The 22,632-nt window shown below is 37.6% G+C and overlaps 1 protein-coding gene across 1 annotated transcript in view; it reads left to right on the top strand.

The window, feature by feature from the left end:
- Window positions 1-22,632, top strand: part of ATP8A1 (ATPase, aminophospholipid transporter (APLT), class I, type 8A, member 1) — a 292,825-nt gene that overhangs the window by 32,713 nt on the left and 237,480 nt on the right. The window contains exons 2-5 of the mRNA XM_011968920.1: window positions 4,721-4,835; window positions 6,105-6,204; window positions 7,179-7,277; window positions 15,825-15,870. Coding sequence (XP_011824310.1) covers window positions 4,721-4,835; window positions 6,105-6,204; window positions 7,179-7,277; window positions 15,825-15,870 — 360 coding nt within the window. The remainder of the gene's footprint in view (window positions 1-4,720; window positions 4,836-6,104; window positions 6,205-7,178; window positions 7,278-15,824; window positions 15,871-22,632) is intronic.

Below are 22,632 nucleotides of genomic sequence, written 5' to 3'. Positions count from 1 at the left end.
AGTTAATGGGTGCAGCACACCAACATGGCACATGTATACATATGTAACAAACCTGCACATTGTGCACATGTACCCTGGAACTTAAAGTATAATAAAAATAAATAAATAAATATGAATTTGTATTCGAAGATGGAAATGGGAATAGAGATGGTCAAGGAAGGGGTAAGTCATGGGGTTAAACATTATCAGCACTCTTCTCAGTTCTGCGGAGGGGAATAGAAGCATTAGCCAACAGACTTGAAGTATCATGGCCTCATTGCCAAGATACTGCAACAAACTTTTAAGAGGTTGATCCTACAGATGCATCTACCCCTTTAGCAGGATTGGTTGCATCAGGCTGTACTTCTCCAATGCTATGAGAGTCTTAGTTCATCTAACCACTGGTGGATGGGTTACTTTGGTCATTTAACTTTCTACATAGGCCAATCTGGGAGAGTTGAATTGATTATGGAACTTCAGTTACTCTAGTTCATATGGCAATTAATTCTCATAAATTTACTAATTGTTGTTTGGACATCAGTCCTACAGGCTTGGACAACATATGTCTACTTGAAAGAGATCTGTTTCTAGTATATTGCTAATCTGGTTTTGCTCACTTGTTAATTCATCAGGCTTTGAGGGCTTACTATGAACAGAGGTATAATAGGTAACTTACCATGTAACAAGGGAAGCAGGTGAATTGTCAATTACACCACAAGGTAAAGAATTACCACCCCAAAACATTCTTCAACCTCTAACCCAGAAGCTGCCTCCCATTTTTATGAGGCTCTGCCTATGACTGTATCATTATCCACCCTGTTAACTCTTTAAGTATAATAGACTTTTACAATATCTATTACATTTATTGTAATACAAATTACATGTATTGTAATCTATTACAATATTAGGTGTTTTAAGTACATTGCATATATATTCATTCATTTACTACCAACTATTCCAGGAGACGAACACATAATATTTCTCTTTGAAAGATTAGGAAACTGAAGCCTAGTGAAAGTAAGTAACTACCTAAAGTCATGTTTTATTCTTGGCTTTGCCATTTACCAAATACTGTTCATTCAACTATACTTAATACGAGGTTTGAACCCATTACATTGTGGGCTTCAGAGTTCAGTCTGAACTAGAGAAGATGGGTGGGTCACTGAGTGGATCTCAGAAGCAGTCAGTCGAATGTCTTGCAGTCCATTTCCATTAAATATGCGAGTATCGTATGTCCTCTTTGTGCAAGATTGTGCTAGGAAAAGCTAAGAGAGATATCAAAGAGCATGAGTAAGATGCGTTTCTTTCTCTCAGTATATTTCACCTTAGCATGACTTACGGACAAAGAAGGCTTCTGAAGGCCTGCCCTACGGAGAAGACTCAGTGAGAAGTGTTACTAGATCCAGAACGGCACTCCCCTTCCCCCTGCTTTCTGTGAGGGGATGACATAAAAGCGTCACAGTTTTCAGTAGTCCTTAGGAGTTCAGACAGGTGGATTAAAAGCTACTAGTAAATTTTAATGACTTATGTGAACGAACCCTCTAAATTATTAAACAAATCGCAAGGGACATGGGTTCCTTAAAACGAAGAATAGAACCGTGTATAGGAAGGAATGCCATCTTAGTTTGACCCTCTTTGGGGCAGGGTGGTAAAGGATTCTCCTATTTTGATTGTCTTTGTCACCACTCTAATAGCTCAGCTTAGACATTGCCCAGGTGTGCACATGTAGCTCTTTATGTGGTTATTATAGCTGATGAAGGTGGTGATATGCAAAGGAAATAAAAAAATGAAATCATAAAATAGAATTATCTGGTGCGCATTGAATAACTGTCAATTTTGAATGTAGCAAATGTGTTTTCACCTCTAACCCAGGACTGTGAGATCAAAATTGCTGCTTACCTTCCTCAAAGTGTTGGTTCATTAATCAAATAGAAGAGCCTGTTTCTCTTCTCCATGGAAAGAGTCTGGACTGACAGGTTACTTACGTTAAGTCCAGACCTAACTTGCCCATTTCTGTAATGTAAGATGATTTCATTGAAGAGTTTAATTATAATGGTTGCAAACTGTCACTTCCAAATTAGCAAAAATGCTAGTCTTTTCCCCCGGTACCTTCATCAGAATATTCCTGAGGATCTCTGAGGTCAAGTATGTTCACTGAGCTATTTCTGAGAACTTCTGAGATTGCTGTGCCTGTTTACTGCTAGCTTGCTGTCACCTGCTAGGAGTAAACATAGAATTGGATACATCGCAGAAGGTGATACCCGCAACCTCTGGCCTTCAGACATTCTGGGAGTGGGCTTCAGGTGCCTGATGGCTCTCCAATTCACTGCTGAGGAGACAGAGGAGAGGTGACTACCAGCTTACTGGCTAAGAGTCTCACTCCCTGCTTTCAGTGCAGATCTCCCTTCCTCAGTATCACACCTGCTCAGGGCACACCAGAGCCAAGCATTCTGCAGACATTCAGCTTCATGTACAGTATCTTGCCAAAGCTTTTTTGTAGTGCCTGGGTAAAGAAAGCCTATGTTATCTGTGACAGCCTGTGCTCAGAGCCATCCAGTCTCTTTGATGGTCCTACCCCTGGCAACAGGTTACAGTTTGGACTTTTCCCCTCATTTTGGTGAGTTTTCTCTTTAAAGATCCCTCATTATCTGATGTAGGTTGGGCCCCTACTAAATCCATTAGGATTGTTTTAATTACTCTGATTCCCACATAAGGGATAGGGTTAATTCCAATCCCTTTAGTTCAAGGAAAATCCTTTGCCCCACAGAAATTCTTGAATACAAATTAATATCTGAGGGAGAGATGCAGTATCCAACTGCTTTCAGTGGATAGCAGTATCCAGTGCTCTCCCAGCAGCATTTGAGACCCCAGTGTAAGTAGGTATGTCTAGAGGGAGTGACACCCAGCTCCTCAGCTAAGGACATCCCAGGGCCAGGCCCTCAAAAGTCCCATTGCATAAATACAACACTCAAAGGTCCATTATATCAAGTAAATACAACACAACCTGAGAACATCAGCTCAGAGTGGAGTGGAGAGCTGGTTTTTGAGGCGCTCTCTCTCATCCAGAGACTGGGAACAGCACGCTCTGGTCTTCATGCTACCAGGAAGGAAGACCTAATAAAGGACTCAATTTTTTTAAAGATTGATCTCCCTCTATTTGATAATCCATGTGTGAAATTTCAATTATACAAAACTAGAGGGAAACGTGTGTATTTAGAACATGGTGTAGGGAAACACTGTGAGCAAAGCTGTCGATTGGGTCTGAAACCCTAAAATGGGTGTGACAGTACCTATCAGAGCATGTGACCTCCAGGGTGATAAGGATACAGTGTGCCTCTCACCCTGCGCCCCTCCTACTTGGAAAGCTTTCAGTGGCTGGCTGCCAAGCAGAGCGCAGGGTCCTCAGGGACCTGGCCTGTGTGCTTCCTCAGCGTGGTTTCTAGTCGGCCTTCTGTCTGTGCTCCAGCAGCACTGCCCTGTTTGCTCTCCCCTGCACACATGACACTGTTTCTCACACCCCAGTCCCTGTGCTCATGCTTCTCACCTTTGTAGAACACCTCAATGATTTTCTGGTTTCAAACTATAACAAACCCCACAGGCCAGCTTTTCATGTAGTTTGTTACCAGCACTTGGCCAACAGTTGTTTTTTAATCAGTGGGTGGAGCAGCTTTTCTTGCCCTCAAAAAACAGTCAACCACTCCTTTTTCATTGGGTATATGTATTTGGCAGACATTGGGTACCTGCTGTTTGTTGGCACTGGTGTTGGAAAGATGAATAACACACCTTCTGTGGCCCTAGGGAGTTCCCATTCTGGTAGGGGGAACCTGACTCAGACAGCAACAAAACCTGCTGGTAAGTGTTTTGCTGAAGAGTGGGGAGGTTCAAAGGGCTGTGGAAACCCAAAGACGTTTCTCTAACTTGAACATCATAGAACACTTCAGAAGAAACCACATGTCAGCAGGTCTTATGGGAGGAGTTGGCATTGGCTAGGCAGCAGAGAAGAAAAATGGGTTTTGGAGATATAATACTGTTGTCACCCCTTTGATTTTCACTAGAAGGTACAAAAAGCTGTTTAAAATACTATCTGTTCATATACTGTTCTAGAACTTGTATGTATTTTTTGAAATGTCAGCATTGCAACAAAGTACGCAGTTGAATCTAGCATTTTGTTTCAATAATTATGAGATGACTTGAAGTGCTCTTGAGAAATTTAAAATTCATTTGAATTCTAACTGGAGAAACAAATAGGTGATGATAGTGAGTTGGATCACTGTTGCAGTTCCTTATTTAAACCTATCTTTTCTTCTGTCTTCATCTGGGAAAAAACCCAGAAAAGTATTAAATGCGTATGCCTGAATTTTTGACTATATTTTAAGTTACCTTTATCTTGTTAGTTTTAACTAAAACTGTAATTTAAACCAGTTTAAAAATAATTTTTACTTCTGGGCATCTTTTTATATAATGGAAGGAAATAAGTTGAACACTTATGGGGGAAATGTAAAGTTGATGTTATGTCTTATTTTTGATATGGCTCAGTTTTTACATGACTATTAAATGCTGCCCTTTAAATCCAGTAGAAATGTTAAATGTGAGGATGTTACTTTTTATTATAAAAGAAACAGCAGTAAGGGGAAGCATGTAGCTTTTAACAGATTTCATATTCTAGACTAGTTATGAAATGTGTTTTTGGTCTGGACAATAAAACATTTCTTGTCCAATAAGAAGATGATCTCTTTTTAAGGTTATGAGAAGACAGATGATGTTTCAGAGAAGACCTCGCTGGCTGACCAGGAGGAAGTGAGGACTATTTTCATCAACCAGCCCCAGCTGACAAAATTCTGCAATAACCATGTCAGGTAGGAACTTCCAAAGAATGCCATGAGACCAGCCAGCAGAGCAGAGCTGGTTAGGTCAAAATGAAAATGCTTGCAAAGAACTTTCAGTGCAGTCGGTTAATATTTGAGAGCTCCCTCGTGGCAGTGTGAATAGGCTGTTTCTCCATCTTCTATCCCATAGAGAAATATTAATAAGAATCTGGAAATAGCGAGGAGCAGAAAGAATAAGCACCCATCCTCTGCCAGGTCTACGTAGATGGTCTGAATAATGGAAGCTGCTTATGTGTAAATGCCTGTGTCCTAAACCTGTTAATAGAGCGATGCATTACTGGTTTTGGATAACAAGTTTTAACATTTTAGGAGAGGTCTTTGCAATTCTGCACCAAGAATTCCTTCTGGTTATATAGTCTTTAAATATTGGTTTTTAATAGTTGTGAAGTTTATTATGGTGGGGAAAAACGGAGGGCTGTGCAAATTACTTCACTGCACTGTTGTGTTTTCATTCCAACAATAGTGTAAAAAGTATCTGTAAGCACTGGCCACTTAAGCGGCTTCTGGGACCACATAAACACCTTCAGTGCTAGCAAAGTGTTTCTCCAGTGGCAGAGTTACTAGATTTGAGAAGTGCTCACTTAATATGTACAACTTCAAATTCTAGAGGAACACCTCTCAATTTGGGTAATGTGGCATGTGTCTGCTTTAATCTCCTTTCTATTTGATAAACAATAGGAAGATCTAGATGTTTCTAAGAGCTAAGTGGTGATATCTTACTGATGTGGGCATATCTGGTGTGTTTAATGTGGATTTCTAGCCAAGTTCCTGGAGTGGCAGTGAAGAAAATTCAAGCAGAACCCCAGAAATCTCCCTGAAATTATCCAGAAAAGGCATCTCTGTTTACAGTGTCAGGTCAAATTGCTGATTTGGGGGGATTTTTTTTGCAAGATTTTATTTTCTACTCACATGTTGTACTCTGTCTTATGGAGGACTGGAGCCCTTTAACTCCAAAGTTGCTCTTCTTTGTAAGCTACTTCTAGTAATGTTAAGCAGGCTAACCGGCCAAAAAGGACAAAAGATTATGCAAAAAATAAAACCTGTGGTATTCACTGTTTACTATTTATTTAACCTTTTCACTCTCTTTCATTTAGGTTAATAACCCTTTGCAATATTCTCCCAGTTTGAAACAGCGGCAAATGTTCCTTATCTAACTTTTTATATGGTAGTAACAGAACTTTGTAGTATGGGTGCTAATTATGGAGAAGTTTTATACTGCTTTTCATTTTTGTTTTCTAGCACTGCAAAATACAACATAATCACATTCCTTCCAAGATTTCTCTACTCTCAGTTCAGAAGAGCTGCTAATTCGTTTTTTCTCTTTATTGCACTGCTTCAGGTAAAGTCATATCATAAAACCTTGTCAAATGTTCAGGTACTAATAAATGTTAAGCCTGTGACCAATCCCCTGAGGTTTGTCTAAATGCCGAGAGGTAAGCTGGTTTTGGTGGGCATTTCTGGCTCCTGCTGCAAGCAGTGTTAGAATCCACTACCTTTTCCAGCCTTTTGCTTCATTTTTATCAGCTTATTTTGGATGTTCTATAAATTTGATGTGGCAAGGACTGTTCATGTTGGGTGGTAAAGGGGATGGTACGTTTTCTTAAAATGTTAATTTTTATAGTAAAAGCGTCAACTCTGAACCTTAGAATGCAAGAATTTAAATCTTGTGCTTCTCTTTGTATGTAAATTAGTTGTAGTCAGAAAAAGTTCCAGTTTATTAAAAGTAGCGTGTTTAACATATACTTAAATTTGAAAAAATATTTTCATTGACCTTGAAAATAAAGAATTTTTAAAACACCACAAAACACAAGGAAAAAAATTTAAAACTCTCACTATTCCACCACCAGAGACAATTACTCTTAAATTGTGGGTATATATCCTTCTGGTCTTTCTTTTTTCCTTCCAACCGTTGTTTATTGATTTAGTTTACAAAAAGGGGATCATAGTATACCTATTGTTTTGTAACCTGCCGTATTCATATAACAATGTGTGGATATTTTCCCAGTTATTCATTGTGTTTCTAAAATGTCATTTTAATAGTTATATTTTAGTGAATAGATATACTGTAACTTATGTAGCCAATTTTCCAATGGAGGTGGTAGTCCTATATACAACTGCTTACCATGAAACTAATTAACATGCTTTTCCAGTACTTATCAGATATGAACAAATTACTTCACCCAGCATTAGTCCGCCAAGATACTAAAATCAGTGAGTCATGTTTTAGAAGGCACTAAGACTGTTTTCTTGAATCTATTGTAAATTTTCTAGTTCTCATTGGATTTCTCTTATTTTTTTTTTTTTCCCAAATAGCAAATACCTGATGTGTCACCAACAGGTCGTTACACAACACTGGTTCCTCTCTTATTTATTTTAGCTGTGGCAGCTATCAAAGAGATAATAGAAGATATTGTAAGTATTCTATTTTTTTCATAAATATATGTGACTTTGTTATTTATATATGTTTTAAATGTTAGTTTTTCCTTAAATCATTTAATTCTTGGCATGCGCTGTCCATTCAACTTCAAATGTCTAGAATATGTTCCTACCCCTGAAGTTAATTTTTGTTTTCTATAATATTGCTAAATGTTTGTTACAGTGTTCTATTGCATTTATAGTTTAGCAAATAAAAGAAATTAATTTACTATACCAATTGACTTGAGGAGAAAAGTACATTTGAACATTATTTTCAATTAAATGAAAACATCTCCAAATTAAGTGATATTTTTTGATATTTTCTATTTTTTAATTTAAATAATTTTAATAAATTTCACTTTATTAAATGCCTTTGATTCCTTCTCACTTTATTTAGTAGTTCTAAGCTTCTTTTTCCTTTATCTCATTTTTTAAAAGAACGTAACCAAATTTGCTATTTTTATTCTGTAGTAATAAGAGAAAGGGGAAGTCATTTTCTCCTTTATAAAACTAACTCTCCCAGATAAATTCAGGCCTTTTTTCTGTTTTATCTGTTTTAACTGTCTTACTTGAGGAGACCAATGTTTTGTTTTGGTTTGATTTTTTCCTATTCTTTTAAAATACTTCATATATATATATAGAGAGAGAGAGACTTTTAAGTTCAGGGGTACATGTGTAGGGTTGTTACATGGGTAAATGTGTGTCATGGGGTTTTATTGTACAGATTATTTCATCACCCAGGCATTCAGCTGAATATCTATTAGTTACTTTTAGTTATTTTTCCTGATCCTCTCCCTCCTGCCACCTTCCACCCTCCAGTGGGCCTCAGTGTGTGGTGTTCCCCTCTGTGTCCATGTGTTCTCATCATTTACTCCCACTTACAAGTGAGAACACATGGTATTTGGTTTTCTGTTCCTGTGTTAGTTTGCTAAGGATAATGGCCTCCATCCAGCTCCATTCATGTCCCTGCAAAGGACATGATCTCGTTCTTTTTTATGGCTGCATAGTATTCCATGCTATATATGTACCACATTTTCCTATCCAGTCTATCATTGATGGGCATTTAGGTTGATTCATGTCTTTGCTTTTGTGAATAAGGCTGAAATGAACATACACATGCATGTGCCTTTATAATAGAATGATTTATATTCCTTTGGGTATGTACCCAGTAATGGGATTGCTGGGTCAAATGGTATTTCTGTCTTTAGGTCTTTGAGGAATCACCACACTATCTTCCACAATGACTGAACTAATTTTCACTCCCATCAATAGTATATAAATGTTCCTTTTTCTCCACAACCTTGCCAGCATCTGTTTTTTTTGACTTTTTAATAAATGCCATTCTGACTGATACGAGATGGCATCTCATTGTGGTTTTGATTTGCATTCCTCTAATAATCAGTGATGTTGAGCTTTTTTTGTGTTTGTTGGTCGCATGTATGTCTTCTTTTTAGAAGTGTCCATTCATGTCCTTTGCCTGCTTTTTTTTTTTTTTTTTTTTTTTTTTTTTTTTTTGAGACAGAGTTTCACTCTTGTTGCCCAGGCTGGAGTGCAATGGTGCGATCTCGGCTCACTGCAACCTCCACCTCCCAGGTTCAAGCGACTCTCCTGCCTCAGCCTCCCAAGTGGCTGGAATTACAGGCATGCACTACCACCACACCCGGCTAATTTTGTGTTTTTAGTACTGAGAGGGTTTCTTCATGTTGGTCAGGCTGGTCTCAAACTCCCGACCTCAGGCAATCCACCCGCCTCAGCCTCCTAAAGTGCTGGGATTATAGGTGTGAGCCACTGCACCCGGCCCTTTTCCTACTTTTTAATGGGTTGTTTTCTTCTTGTAAATTTAAGTTCCTTATAGATGCCAGATATTAGACCTTTGTCAGATGCATAGTTTGCAAGTGTTTTCCCCCATTCTGTAAGTTGTCTGTTTACGCTGTTGTTAGTTTTTTTTTTGTTTGTTTCTTTTTTTGCTGTGCAAAAGCTCTTTACTCAGATCCAATGTGCCAATTTTTGCTTTTGTTGCAATTGCTTCTGGCATCTTTGTCATGAAATCTTTGCCCATGCCTGTGTCCTGAACGTACATATGTACCTAGGTTTTCTTCTAGGGTTTTTATAGTTTGGGGTTTTATATTTAAGTCTTTTTTTGTTTGTTTATTTTTGTTTTTTTTGTTTTTGAGCTGAATTTTCACTCTGTTGCCCAGGCTGGATTTCAGTGGTGTGACCTTGGCTCACTGCAGCCTCTGCCTCCTGGGTTCAAGCGATTCTCCCATCTCAGCCTCCTGAGTAGCTGGGATTACAGGTTCCCACCACCATTCACAGCTTTTTGTATTTTTAGTAGAGACAGGGTTTTGACATGCTGACCAAGCTGGTCTTGAAGTTCTGACCTCAGGTGATCCACCCACCTTGGCCTCCCAAAATGCTGAGATTGCAGGCATGAGCCACCGTGCCCAGCCTTCATTTAAGTCTTTAATCCATCTTGAGATGAGTTTTGTATATGGTGTAAGGAAAGGGTCTAGTTTCAGTCTTCTACATATGGCTAACCAGTTATTCCAGCATCATTTATCAAATAGGGACTCTTTTCCCCATTGCTTGTTTTTGTCAGCTTTGTCGACAATCAGGTGGTTGTCGGTGTGCAGTCTTATTTCTGGGTTCTCTGTTCTGTTCCATTGATCCATGTGTGTTCTTCTACTAGTACCATGCTGTTTTGGTTACTATAGCCCTGTAGTATAGTTTGAAGTTGGGTAGCATGATTGATACCTCCAGCTTTGTTCTTTTTGCTTAGAATTGCCTTGGCTATTTGGGCTCTCCTTTTGGTTCCATATGAATTTTTAAATAGTTAAATTTTAAACTATTCATTGACATTCTTTACAGAATGTCAATGGTAGTTTAATGGGAATAGCATTGAATCTGTAAATTGCTTTGAGCTGTATGGCTATTTTTACAATATTGATTCTTCTATCCAGGAGCATGGAATGTTTTTTGTTTTGTCATCTCTGACTTCATTGAGCAGTGGTTTGTAGTTTTCCTTGTAGAGATCTTTCACCTCCCTAGTTAGCTGTACTCCTAGGTATTTTATTCTAAAATAGTTCTTTGCCAGTCTGAGATGACGATCTGTTAAGCCTTAGGAAAGTAAGATGGTAAAGCAAGGAAATGCTGAGAAATTGTTTAGAATGCTCCAATTTAAAGTTATACAAACATTAACATTTTTTCTATAGAGGATCAAATTGGGATCTTATTAAGATGGCATGTGCCATATTAGGAATAGGTCAATTGAAGATTTAGATCATCAGTTTCAAAAGCATCCAAGTATTTAAGAGTACAAACAGGTGTTGTACATGTGTGTGCATGTGTGTGAAACAGCATAGTCCTCTTGATTGAAAATGACATACTTGATGGAGACACTAGCTGAGAAGTGTAAGAGATTCCTACCTGTATTGCTCCACACTGACTTGCCAACCTTTAAATTGTGGTAGGACTTGGCAGTCCACGGGAATTGGTCTTTACTACACTTTTGTCACTTTCTTTGCCTTATGGACTTCCCTTTTCTTTGTTTAGCCTAATTTTCGTTGAGTAACTTTAGTTTGCTAGGCATCCGGCTAGTGTTTTGCAAATGTTTTTCTCATTTAACTTTTTCAGTAACTTTGAAAGTTGGATGTTAACCCAGTTTTAAAGGTAAGGAAGCTGAGGCTTAGAGAGGTCATGTAACTTGTCCAAGGAAGTGATAGAATCAGAATTCCGTCCTATCCAGTGCTCTTGGCTCTGCATGATTGTGAAGAGTCACCAACAGTAATATTAACAACATTTATTGTGCTTCTAGGTTGTACTTACTCTATGTCCTTTACATTTACTAAACCTTATAACAACCCTTGAAGATGTTATTGATCTTATCCCTATTTTATAGATAAGAGGAGGCAGGAGGGGTACCGTAACTTGTCCAATGTCACAACTGGGGCTGTCAGAATTCAAAAAAGGCATTTTGGCTCCAGACTCCTGCCTTATAATCACTACTTAAAACTGCCTTCCCTGTCTGTTTTGTTTTGTTTTGTTCCCTGGCAAAGCTATAATCTCTCTAGCTATGGTTTCCAGTACTCCATCTTCGAAAGTACATGGCAAATAAAATTGTATTCAAGAAGTTTTGTTTTTTGTTTTTTGTTTTTTAACAGAACTCTTTTTGGCATAATATAATAATTGGGTACTATTAGAAAGCTGCTAATCATGCAGTCCTAAAGAATGTAATAATAGTATTGTGATATAATAATATTATATGGAGTAGTTTTCCAGTGAAATCACTGTTAAGAAATTGGCTAGAAATTGTAAGAGTAGCTTAACAAGAAGTTTATGTAAAACTGTAGAGTGATAGAAAGTTTGAAAGAATACTCTCTAAAATGGGGGACAAATCAAATAACAATTTAGATAGTTGGACAAAGAGCTGTCTTTATCAGTGAGAATAATGAATACATTTATTCATTTATCCCTTCAGCAAGAACATTTGAAGAACTCTTGAGCTGCCAGGTATTCATTAGGATATGTATGAGGATGTGTTAAACTTTGCTGTGCTAGTAATCATGTCTCATATGTCAGTGGCTTAATACATTGTTTGTTTTTCAGTTACTGAAAGACACATGATGGAGGGCATCAGGGAATAACCTGAATCAAGATTCTGCTTTGTGGAATATTGGTGGTTATTGTAGCAAGGGTGGGGAGAAGGGATGGGATCTCACTTCTTCTATGTTTTGGTCCAGAAAGGGAGCACACATCTCTTTATAGCTCAATATTAGAACTAGTGACATGGCAAAGAGAAGGTGTTATCTCAAGGTCCATGGAAGTGGAGAGCTGGATATTGGTGAAGACTGGTCATGGCTGCCACTAATACATCAGTGAATAAAGTAGAGATTGCAATCCAGTAAACTTTCCTATATTCTATTAGATAATGTTTTTAAATCTATATATAGATATTTAAAATTTAAAAGATAGATTAGATAGATATATGGATGGATAGATAGATAGATAGATAGATAGATAGATAGATAGATAGATAAAAATAGAATTACCTGCAGGTAAGATACTGAAGATTTATACACCCCAGTGCATTTTAACTCTTGATGCTTTAGACAACATAGTATCATTTTCTATTTTTATGTGTTAATAGCAACACACATACTTGAAAATACTCTAAAATTGATGGAGAACTCTTTTCTAAAAAGCTGTATTATGCTAAATGCTAGTTCCTATGATAAAGATCAAATTTGTTAAATTGATATTTACCACTAAAAATGTTCCCTCTTTGCTATAAACTTGTTAATATAAATACTAGTAGACTCCATTCGTTATAAAATAGTTATTCAAAGTCTACAGTGTGTAGGAACCAAATACTGAGACTATGTTAGTGAGTAAAAGTAGCCATAATGGAGCTTGTATCCAACAGAAGAGATCGACATTAATCAAGTAATCACACTGGTGAGAATTGCTTAAACCCTGGAGGCAGAGATTGCAATGATCCAAGATCCCACCACTGCACTCCAGCCTGGGTGACAGAGCGAGACTCCATCTAACAAAAAAAAAAAAAAAAAAAAAATTCATACTAGGTTATTAATGAGAATTAAATGATGCACATGAAGTCGTTAGAATAGTGCCTGGTATATAGTAAGTGATGAACAAATGTTAACTATATTATCATCTACAGATCCTTTTGGCTAAACAGTGGAAAATGGATTACAAGGAAAACAGCATTTGTGCAGACAAGAATATTCCAGTTGTTAGTGTAAAAAATATATATAAGATATATTAGACTCAGCATGTATGGTAGACATGGTGAAAAGAAAGAAAATGAATTTACTACATTTTTAAGTATAAAACTGACAAGACTTAACCACCCTCTAACATGCTACATACCCTATTCTATCCACAACCACTGGAATGTAAGCTCCATGCAAGGAAGGGGTTTTGTCACTTGTACTGTAGTCTCGGCAGCAGTAACAAGGCCTGGCACATAGTCAGTGTTTAGTAAATATTTATTGAGTGAAAGAATGGCTTGGATAGGAATGAGAAGAAAACAAAGGTATAAGAATGAAGTTCCTGGTTTGGGTAAATGAATGACATGTGTTTCCATGTCTGAGACAAGTACCAGGTCTTGGAGATTAAGGTCACAGGTTGCCTTGTGGACAGTTTGAGATGCCTTTGAGATTGCCAGAGAGATGTTGAAGACGCAACCAGATATAATCGTGGAGCTCAGATGAGAGTTTTGACTGCTGTGTATTTATGTACTGGTTATAATTCAAACTGCAGGTATGAAAGAGTTGTAAGAAGAGAATGTGGAGTTAGAAGCGAGGAGGGCCAGGGAGTAAGCCTTGAGCAATACCATCGCTGAATAGCAAGTAGGGAAAGGAGACAAGAAGGGGTCAAGGTGCAGATTGTAAACCTGGCAATGATGTGATAAGAAATATCTAGGGAGGGAAGAGTTTCCAGAAGGAGGGAGTGGTCAGCATTGTATACTGTGTATTCTGAAGTTCATAATACTGTTTATACAATACAGTTTATTGGTGTGCTATCAACCTAATACTGATGATATCAAATAATTCATTAGCCTTCAGTGATAGTAAATGAATTCGGATTATGACATAGTTGAGGTATTTAAACTCAGAGAATAGCTTAATTTTTTATGAACTCTTAGTTTTAGAAGGAATAATGTCATCAAGACACAAAAGTTAGATGCTTTCTTCTTGTAGTCTTGGGATTAAAATCTGCCTATTGAGGTAGATCCTTAGTATATTGAACACACTTGTTTCATGACAAGTAACCTAATTTATTCTGTGATGGGAAGATAGAGGAAAGAGATGCTCTTGTGCAAGAATTCTCTGTAGATGCAAAGTGATGTTTAAGATCGCCTCGGGTTTCACTAAGATTAAATTTCCTCTTTGAAGTGGAATGTTTCATTAATTAGCTTTTATTTGTCTCCTTTAGTTGGAAATCTAACCATTGTCTCATATTTTGGAAACATCTGTGCCTCTTTTACATATCTAAATTTACCTTGGACTGTTATTTTTGATCAAAATTTATTTTGAATCACTTTCTAATTTTCTTATAATCTCTACTAACAAGCAAAAAGAGTATTTTCAAAGTTCTATAACTAGAAAATCTCTACTGGTGCTACATATTTAACAGAACTTTAAACATTTAAGAATCTTTTTTGGCAAACTGTGCTTGCTTTTGGAAGCAATAATATGCCTATTAAAAGTCTACATTAATACACTTTTGTTAGTGAGTATTTTATACTGAAAAGGAGTTCTAATTGTGTTCCTGCATGTCTATGTGGGTAGAATCATTCTCAATAATTCTTTCGCAGAGGCATTTTGAATGTTTTGTTCGTATTTTGTGCAGTTCAGTAGCTGATTGTTTCCACGAACTGGGTGTACACTGCCAGCTCTTGTCTGTTCCTCTTGGGTGTTGCCATATCCTGGAGGAGTGCTAATCCACACCTCTAGATTTTTCTCTTGCAGTGTTTTCATATGTGCACAGTGATTCTGAAAACTGTATTTTTTCTCAAATGGAAAACTTAGGAACTCATTTGTTTTACATTTGTTCCAACCCATATTATAGTCAGGTATGCACAACTAAATTCAACTTCAGGCTTTACATGACAGGATCTTTGAGCAAACAGAGTTAGTTACACTAAGCACTCTTCTGCAGTGTTAAGAGTTTGATGAGTTATACTCGATGCTGTAAGTTTAGATGAAAACCTCTAGGTGAACCGGAGAGAAAATAAGCTTCCCTGGCCACTCAGATTCTCACCTTTCCTCTGACCTTCTGTTTCTTTTTCTTACCCACTGCTGTGAAACCTTGGCTTATGCAACTCTTTAAACTTACCTAGACTTAGACTAACTCACTTGCTTATTGTGTAATTTTGTAGGTGCTCTTGGGAGGAAGGAAAATATGATGAGATTATGTAATTCAATGGCTTTTGGTTGCAAGTGGTGAGAGGAGGAAATGCAGGAGAGCAGTGAACAGGAGAGTCTATATGTCAATGGTAGATGTTGGTTCAAGTCATTGACAAACATCAGCACATCACTGAATTATAGAGGATGTGCTCAGCTTAATTTGGTAATGAATTTCGTAAGAAGCTGAAAATATTTCAATACCATTATTAAACGATAGTTATTATAGATAATTCTCTCAGGCAATCTCCTTTTTAAAGTGAGTTATTAAAGCAAAATACTAAATCAACCTTTCATACTTTTCTAGTACATTAAAATTTTAATCCTACCTATGTGCTGAGGTAAGATCCTCGTGAGGACCACAAACTTGGGCTCTCAGAAGAGGGGCACTGTATGGAGATACTGGGAATTGTTCTTTTAGTTTTAAAATTCCTAGGTATGCTCTAATTCTTCCTATCCCCATTCCTCCAGCAATGCATACTTTAACATTGACATGAATGAGAAAGGATAAAAACCTTGAGAAACATAAGCTAAATCTTTTTTGGTATGAGTGTTCTCTTGTTTTAGTAATCTCATTCACATTTTCATAGTTGTTCTTTTTGCTTTTAAACCTTAGAAACGACATAAAGCCGATAATGCAGTGAACAAGAAACAAACGCAAGGTAGGAATTTTACATGTTTTTTTCTCATATTTGTGAAACCCACTTGTGGTATATACAAACACTTCAATTACATATAATTCAATTGCAAATACTGTGCATCTCAAGTTTTTGTTTTGGGGTAGATTGATTTTTGCTTTGTGGCATTTGTTAGGATGACACTTAAACTCACTTTAGAGTGATTTATAGTGATAATACTTTTGAAAGCCAACATTTTAAATATATTTAAGTGTGTCATAGCAATATTCTCTCAAATGTAGTCCATAAAGGTCTGCAGTTGTTTTGACAGTGTTTAATATTATAAAGTGTCTTTATTTTGTTTGTAATCTACAGATGTTATTCTAGAAAAGATGTATAGAAAATAAGCTCATGTGATGTCACTTGAGTGAAAAGCATTTTGGAAACACTCTGAGTTATACATGCAGATGACAGACACTCCAGAAATAAAACAAATACAACCAGGCCTGCTTCTGTACAGTGCATGGCATTTTGGCACAGCTCTTTTTGGGTGGGGCTCATTTTGATACAGCCAAAACCAAAATGATCTTTAATACAAGCAAATGGGCCATCATGTTCTAAGATTTTGTTTTTAAATGCCCAGGAGTGTGAGAAACAGACATCTTAGCTCATCTCTGAATGAGTTTGCCCCATCTGAGAATCTCATCTCTGAAGTTCTTTGATGCGGTGAGGATCAGTGATGTCTGCCAACATTATCTGATATTTAGGAAGACTATTTTTATACTGCTAATATTTCTATGGAGTCCTGTCAAAATTCCCTGCTTCTTTTTCGCCACCTCCCACAATAGGCATTATATGCCGATTTTTAATACACTTAAGGACGATGTATTTACTAATTAACCTAATAAATTTGCAAAATATTTACTGCGATTATTTTATTATGGAACATATAAGAAAGTATAAGATGGGAACTTCAGCGTACAACTTATGAAGAGCTTATAACATATTTGTTGAAATAGGTCCATGTAAAAACATGTAAAAGTGCAAAGAGATGATCTGTGTGGAAGATGAAGGATTTGGACTACATGATCTCAGTTCTCTTCAGATTTTTGTGGCAAATCATGGTTTCTATGTCAAGTGCTATAAAAATTGGTAAGGAGAGAAAATTGTGGTGTATCATGAGCTAGATCTTGAATTTTAGGAGGACACTGGATGAACAGAGAGGAATGGAGAAGATATTTTTATGTGTGGGTTGAGTGGGAAAGGAGGAGGAGGGGTTTTTCTGGAAAATAAGAAGACTGTAGGACTGCTTTGCTAAATCGTTATTAGACTGCCAGATGCAGAAAGGAGATTCGCATCAGAGAGAAACAAAATCATGATTTAAAGGGTAGGCTGAGGTTGAATTGTATAGGATCTTGAATGCTAAGCCAAGGGGATTTCAACATTTCTTGTGGATACTGAGACACTGTTGAAGGTTTATGAGCCAAAATGAGACAGGCCGAGCATGTGGGTTAAAGATGTAAGGCAGAATGAACTGGAGTAAGGGACTGTTAGAAGCCTGGGACAGAGCTACTCCAGGAGTTTAGTTGTGAAGGGACAAACACAGGAAATGAAAGGGAAAAAATCCAGATGTTTCAAGCCTGGTATTTTTGGCAATATGCAGTTTTTGCATTTGTTGCCATACTGCTCAGAAAATTTAGTAACAGCTTTTGAAACAGAAGTACATAAATGCTTTTCCAATGCATAATGTATCTTGTATCCGAGGGCTTCTATGTTCAGTGACTGGCAGTTACTGATTTTCAAGCCTTGGCTCAAGAAGTCAGCATAGTACAGTGGAGGTGTGGTCATCATAGCTATGATGATTTTGGGCTACCACACGTGTGCTCCACCCTTCTGCGTACTTGCCAACCTCCAAAAAAAAATTCCTTTGTCTACCATTCAGATAAAATTGTATTTCTTGACTATCCATCTTGGTTCATGAGTCCCCTTCATAGATTAACAGGATTGGCCCTATGGCTAAATACAAGAATAGGCAAGTGAGAGGAAAAGCTTCTATAATAAATGTATATAAAACTCAATTCAAAAATAAAATATTAGGGCTTAGCTATAAAAGCCATTTTAGTCAACAGAATACACTCCATATCTGTAGGTTTCTCATCCTAAGATTCAACCAATTGAAGATCAAAAATAGAAAAAAAACAAAAAACAAAAAATCCAACAAGGCTGGGCGCACTGGGTCATGCCTATAATCCCAGCACTTTGGGAGCAGAGGTGGGTGGATGACCAGAGGTCAGGAGTTCGAGACCAGCCTGGCCAACGTGGCAAAACCCCGTCTCTACTAAAAGTACAAAAATTAGCTGGGCGTGGTGGCAGGCGCCTGTAATCCCAGCTACTTGGGAGGCTGAGGTAGGAGAATTGCTTGAACCTAGGAGGCGGAGGTTGCAGTGAGCCGAGACTGTGCCCCTGCACTCCAGCCTAGGTGACAGAGAGAGACTCAATCTTAAAAAAAAAACAAAAAAACTGCAACAATAAAAAAATACAAATTTAAAAATATAGTATAACAACTATTTACATAGCTATTTACATATTTACTATCTATGTTGTGTTAGGTTTTATAAGTAATCTAGAGATGATTTAAAGTATATGAAAAGATATGCATAGGTTATATGAAAAAATACTACACCAGTTTAATTAAGGGACTTGAGCATCCATGGATTTTTGTATCCATGGGAGATCCTGGAACTAATCCCTCAGGGATATTCAAGGACTGTACTTTCCTTCAGACTGTATTAAGTCCCGTATCCAAGAAATTATGGCTTTTATGTTGGTAGTTGAATTTGTTTCCTAAGAGAATGGTATATTTTTGTTTTCCCCTTTGCTGCCTTTGAGTATTGGTCTTCTTGGTTTGGCAGTTGATAGGAGATAACAAAAATGTTCCAGTAGGATACTGTTTGCTGTCAGATAATTCAGATTGCTTAGCATGAAAGCCATCTGTTATTAGACCAGAATGAAATTCAATTTGCTTTTCTGAATTGAAGCAGAAGTGGGTGTATAGGAGTGGGGAGGGTGGAGTATTGGGAGGAGTATTTTTGACAGGTAATTAATTTTTGACGGACATCTGAAGCATCCAACTCAGATTTTCATTTTGTCAATGTTTATCAAGTCCACATAATGTGTAAGAGACATTTTTCCCTCTGTCAAATGTTAACCCTTTTATATTCACAGAAAAATGAATATTTTCTCTCCTTATGTGAGGCATCAGAGGGTAACCCTCTCATTCCTTAGCAACTTCGGAAATATAAACTTGTCATTTTATTTCCAACATTTTCAACCATTTAACTGAAAACTGGTGCTTATTGGATGCCCTGTTTTCTCTGATAAATTAACTCAATCAGGGATTGAATTATGGAGCTGAGACCTAACTCAGAACCTCACGGTTGTCAACACCACTTTTGGAAACAAGGCTTGCCCCAGAGATATATAAGCTGGTTTGGTTGATGATTCAGTGACCTGACGAGTGTAAAATTGTGTATTGTTTTCCAAGAACCTAGTTGCAGAGGGAGGACAGAGTAGATTGACGCTCAGAAGTCCAGGGATGTGAGTGAGTCTTGATGAGTTTTATGGGTCCACTCTGCGCAGAGCATGGTGGCTGCTTCTCTTTGCTCCAGGACTTTTGTTGTGTGATGGTTTGTGCATACTAGATAGGAACACTACAGATTGAAGGTCCGACTCTTACTCAGCTTTGTGTTCCCAATAGCCCCCAGACCAGGGGCCTGTCTTAGCAGGTACTCTCTATGTGCATGGTAAATGAACGAGTAAATAAACCACTCTCCGGATAAATACTTGAGTCTACATAATAAAGGAAGAAGAAAGACTGGAAATCAAAAGAAGCCTTCCTGAAAATTCATTATCTGGAGTTCTAATAAGATGAAAAGCAGTATTTTCATCACACTGTGTCCCAGACTTTCTTAGTCACTGATAAAATAATATGGCAGAAGTTCTTGCCACTTTTTTATCTTCTCTGTCAAAGTCATTAGATTATTTAACCCTTGCTTCACCTTCTGTGAACACAATACTTTGTCTGCTGATCCCTTCCACTACTCAAAGCACTGCCCTGTTGAGAATGCCCTCATTTTCCTTGTATCTAACCTTACTTTCATTTCCTCTGACCTCTTCCCTCGATATTTGAACTCAGATTTTGGCACAGCCTCCTCCATGTTCTTCTACACACACACGTGAGAGACCATCTCTCATTGTTTTCTCTGAGATGAGTTGTTCTGCCAAATATATCTCTGCAGAAATTTATAAATACAAATTTATCATTGTTATTCTAATATGTATATTGAAGCCAATCCCCATATGAATTTATTGTGGTGACTGAGCTAGTTTTCATTTTAACTGGTAAAAATATGCTGTCATTTCTTATGAAATGCCATGATGGCTAGTTTGCCAATATTTCAAGTGGAATGACAGCTTCATCTAAAACCACAGCATGGAGGCCTAGGAAAGGATGGAGTTCAGGTGCAAACTAAGGTGTTTGGGAAAATTTGTAAGTGCTTCCTAACGAGTAAATTTGCTTTTTTAAAACCCAGCTGTATTCCCTGGAGTATGGTCTGTATACATTCTGCATATGAGAATGTGTGGAAGATAGAGCTGCAATCCTTGGCAGCCCATTGATCAACTGGTTTGATGCTATAGTTGAATGAAGGCTACATTGTTTAATATTGTGCCTTATTTTATTATGATACTAAGCATTAGATTAGAATAAGTAATAAAGCAGTTTTGTTCTAATTATTTAGAAAAGGGTCACGTGAAATTCTTTTAAACTAGGCACATAGCTAAAAATAATAAATCGACTCATATTCACCTGTATCTTCCTTCCCCAGAGCTACATCAATCAGCCTTTTCTGAGTGGAGTTGAGTGAGTGATGGCTGAGAGCCACTAACAAGACTACTTCCCTGCAGGGCACGTAGTTGCTCATCTCCCACTGGAAACCATTTCACCTTTAAAGTCCTTTGTGAAAAAGGTGTTAAGTTGATGTGGATTGAATGTGTTTCAGGTTGTTAAGCATTAAATTACCTACTAACAAGGCAGAGTTCATCTGGTTCAATTCATTTCAGTGCTGTTCAAAGGGATGTATTATGCTAAGGGACTTAAAATAGCTATACATTTCTTGCCTGCCAAAAAAGCGTTGCTCCCTTTTTGTCTCTCTGGAGGTACCCCCACATCTGATCCATTCAGTAGACCTGAACATACCCCCTGCCACATGTATGTTGGCTTACCTATAAATGGTTTTTAGAAAGTAGTGTTTCAATGATCCTAGGGACTTAGAATTAAGCATATTTATGGCCTAAGTAATTTCAGACACCTATAAGATTTTTAATATTTTCAGATTATCACAAAGATCTGAGTTTTATGCAAATACTAAGATCTAACCATTGAACTGGGTAGATGTCTTCAGCAGTAGCTGTGGATGGAGGGGAGATATTTGTGGGGAAAGACAGCTCCAGATTGTCTTTCTTTTTTTATTTTTAAAAGTTGCACACAAAGGAGCGAAACCCATTGAGGTAATGTGGGAAGATGGTTAAAGTGAGAGGACTGATTTTATGGTTGGCTTTATGACTTGGCTCTGCACTTTATTCCTGTATGGGCGTACTCCACTCACATTGTCTTTTATTTTTAAATTTAAACCAGGTAGTCTGCTTTCATGGGAATTTTTCTCTCTCCTGTTTTTGCCAAACCCAAATAGGTTGTATTAACGTATTTTCTGGGGAAAATGGGTGTGATTCAAAGTTAGAACATTTGTTATTTTACTTCAGAAAGTCTTTACTGAACATCTTTCTCGTGTAGGACCCTGTGTAGAAAATGCAGAGAGAAACAAATCATGCTCGCCCTACAGGAAATTATAATCTTGTAGGGAAGATAAGATGCAGACTGATAGAATTCAAGGTAAAAAAAAAAAAAAAAAGTGCCAAATGAGAGATGTAGGGATTCCAAAATGCCATTTGAGGGGTTCATGAAATTAAGAATGGAACTTTGGTAAGCAGGTATCAGGGTAGTAACTGTGAGTGATGCAGGGTGAAAGGACTAATATGAGCATTACTGTGGAAGCGGAAAGACATGAGATGTACTCTGGAAATAGCAATAGTCTGTTTTGGCCGGGGCATAGAATCCATGTCATGAAACAATGAAGTGCAGGGACAGGGAGGCAAGTAAGGGTCTTTTTTCGGAGTCTTTTGAAAACCAGGGTGAGGAATTTGGATGGAATTCTGAAAAGTATGGATAGGCTTCCACTTGTACTTTTGAAAGAATTTGATGACTGGAAAGGTGGCAGGGAGAGGCACAGAGAGATTGATTTTCTTATTAAGGAGGGGGACAGGCTGTGTCAATTAGAAGACAAAGGAGAGCACACAGTGGATAGATTCAACTGGACCTGGCAATGGAGAGAAACCCAGTCAAATACCAAGTGCTGGCAAATCAAAAGACCAGGACTGAGACACCCACTAAATCCAGCATTTAAAAGAAGTAGCCATTGTTGATTTTTCTTAACTAGAGAGTAGTTGTGGAGCTCTGAAAACTGAAGCCAGATCACAAGGAGTTGTGGAATGACTGATGGGTGAGGCAGTGCAGGGAGATTTTTCTTTCAAGGAATTTCTCAGTTAAGCAGAGGAAAAAGTGAGGGACTCATGACTGTGGGCAGGAATAAGGGAAAGCATTTTGAGAACGGGGTCTTGCTGGTCTTTGTGCTCCGATCACATTGTGCCACCTATATTGATTTTTAATAAGCCGTTCATTCTCAGATTTGT

The sequence above is a fragment of the Mandrillus leucophaeus genome, unplaced genomic scaffold, assembly GCF_000951045.1.
Source record: "Mandrillus leucophaeus isolate KB7577 unplaced genomic scaffold, Mleu.le_1.0 Scaffold865, whole genome shotgun sequence".
In the NCBI taxonomy this organism is placed as follows: domain Eukaryota; kingdom Metazoa; phylum Chordata; class Mammalia; order Primates; family Cercopithecidae; genus Mandrillus; species Mandrillus leucophaeus.
Note: the sequence above shows the minus strand (reverse complement) of the source record. Positions and strands in the feature narration are given on the sequence as shown.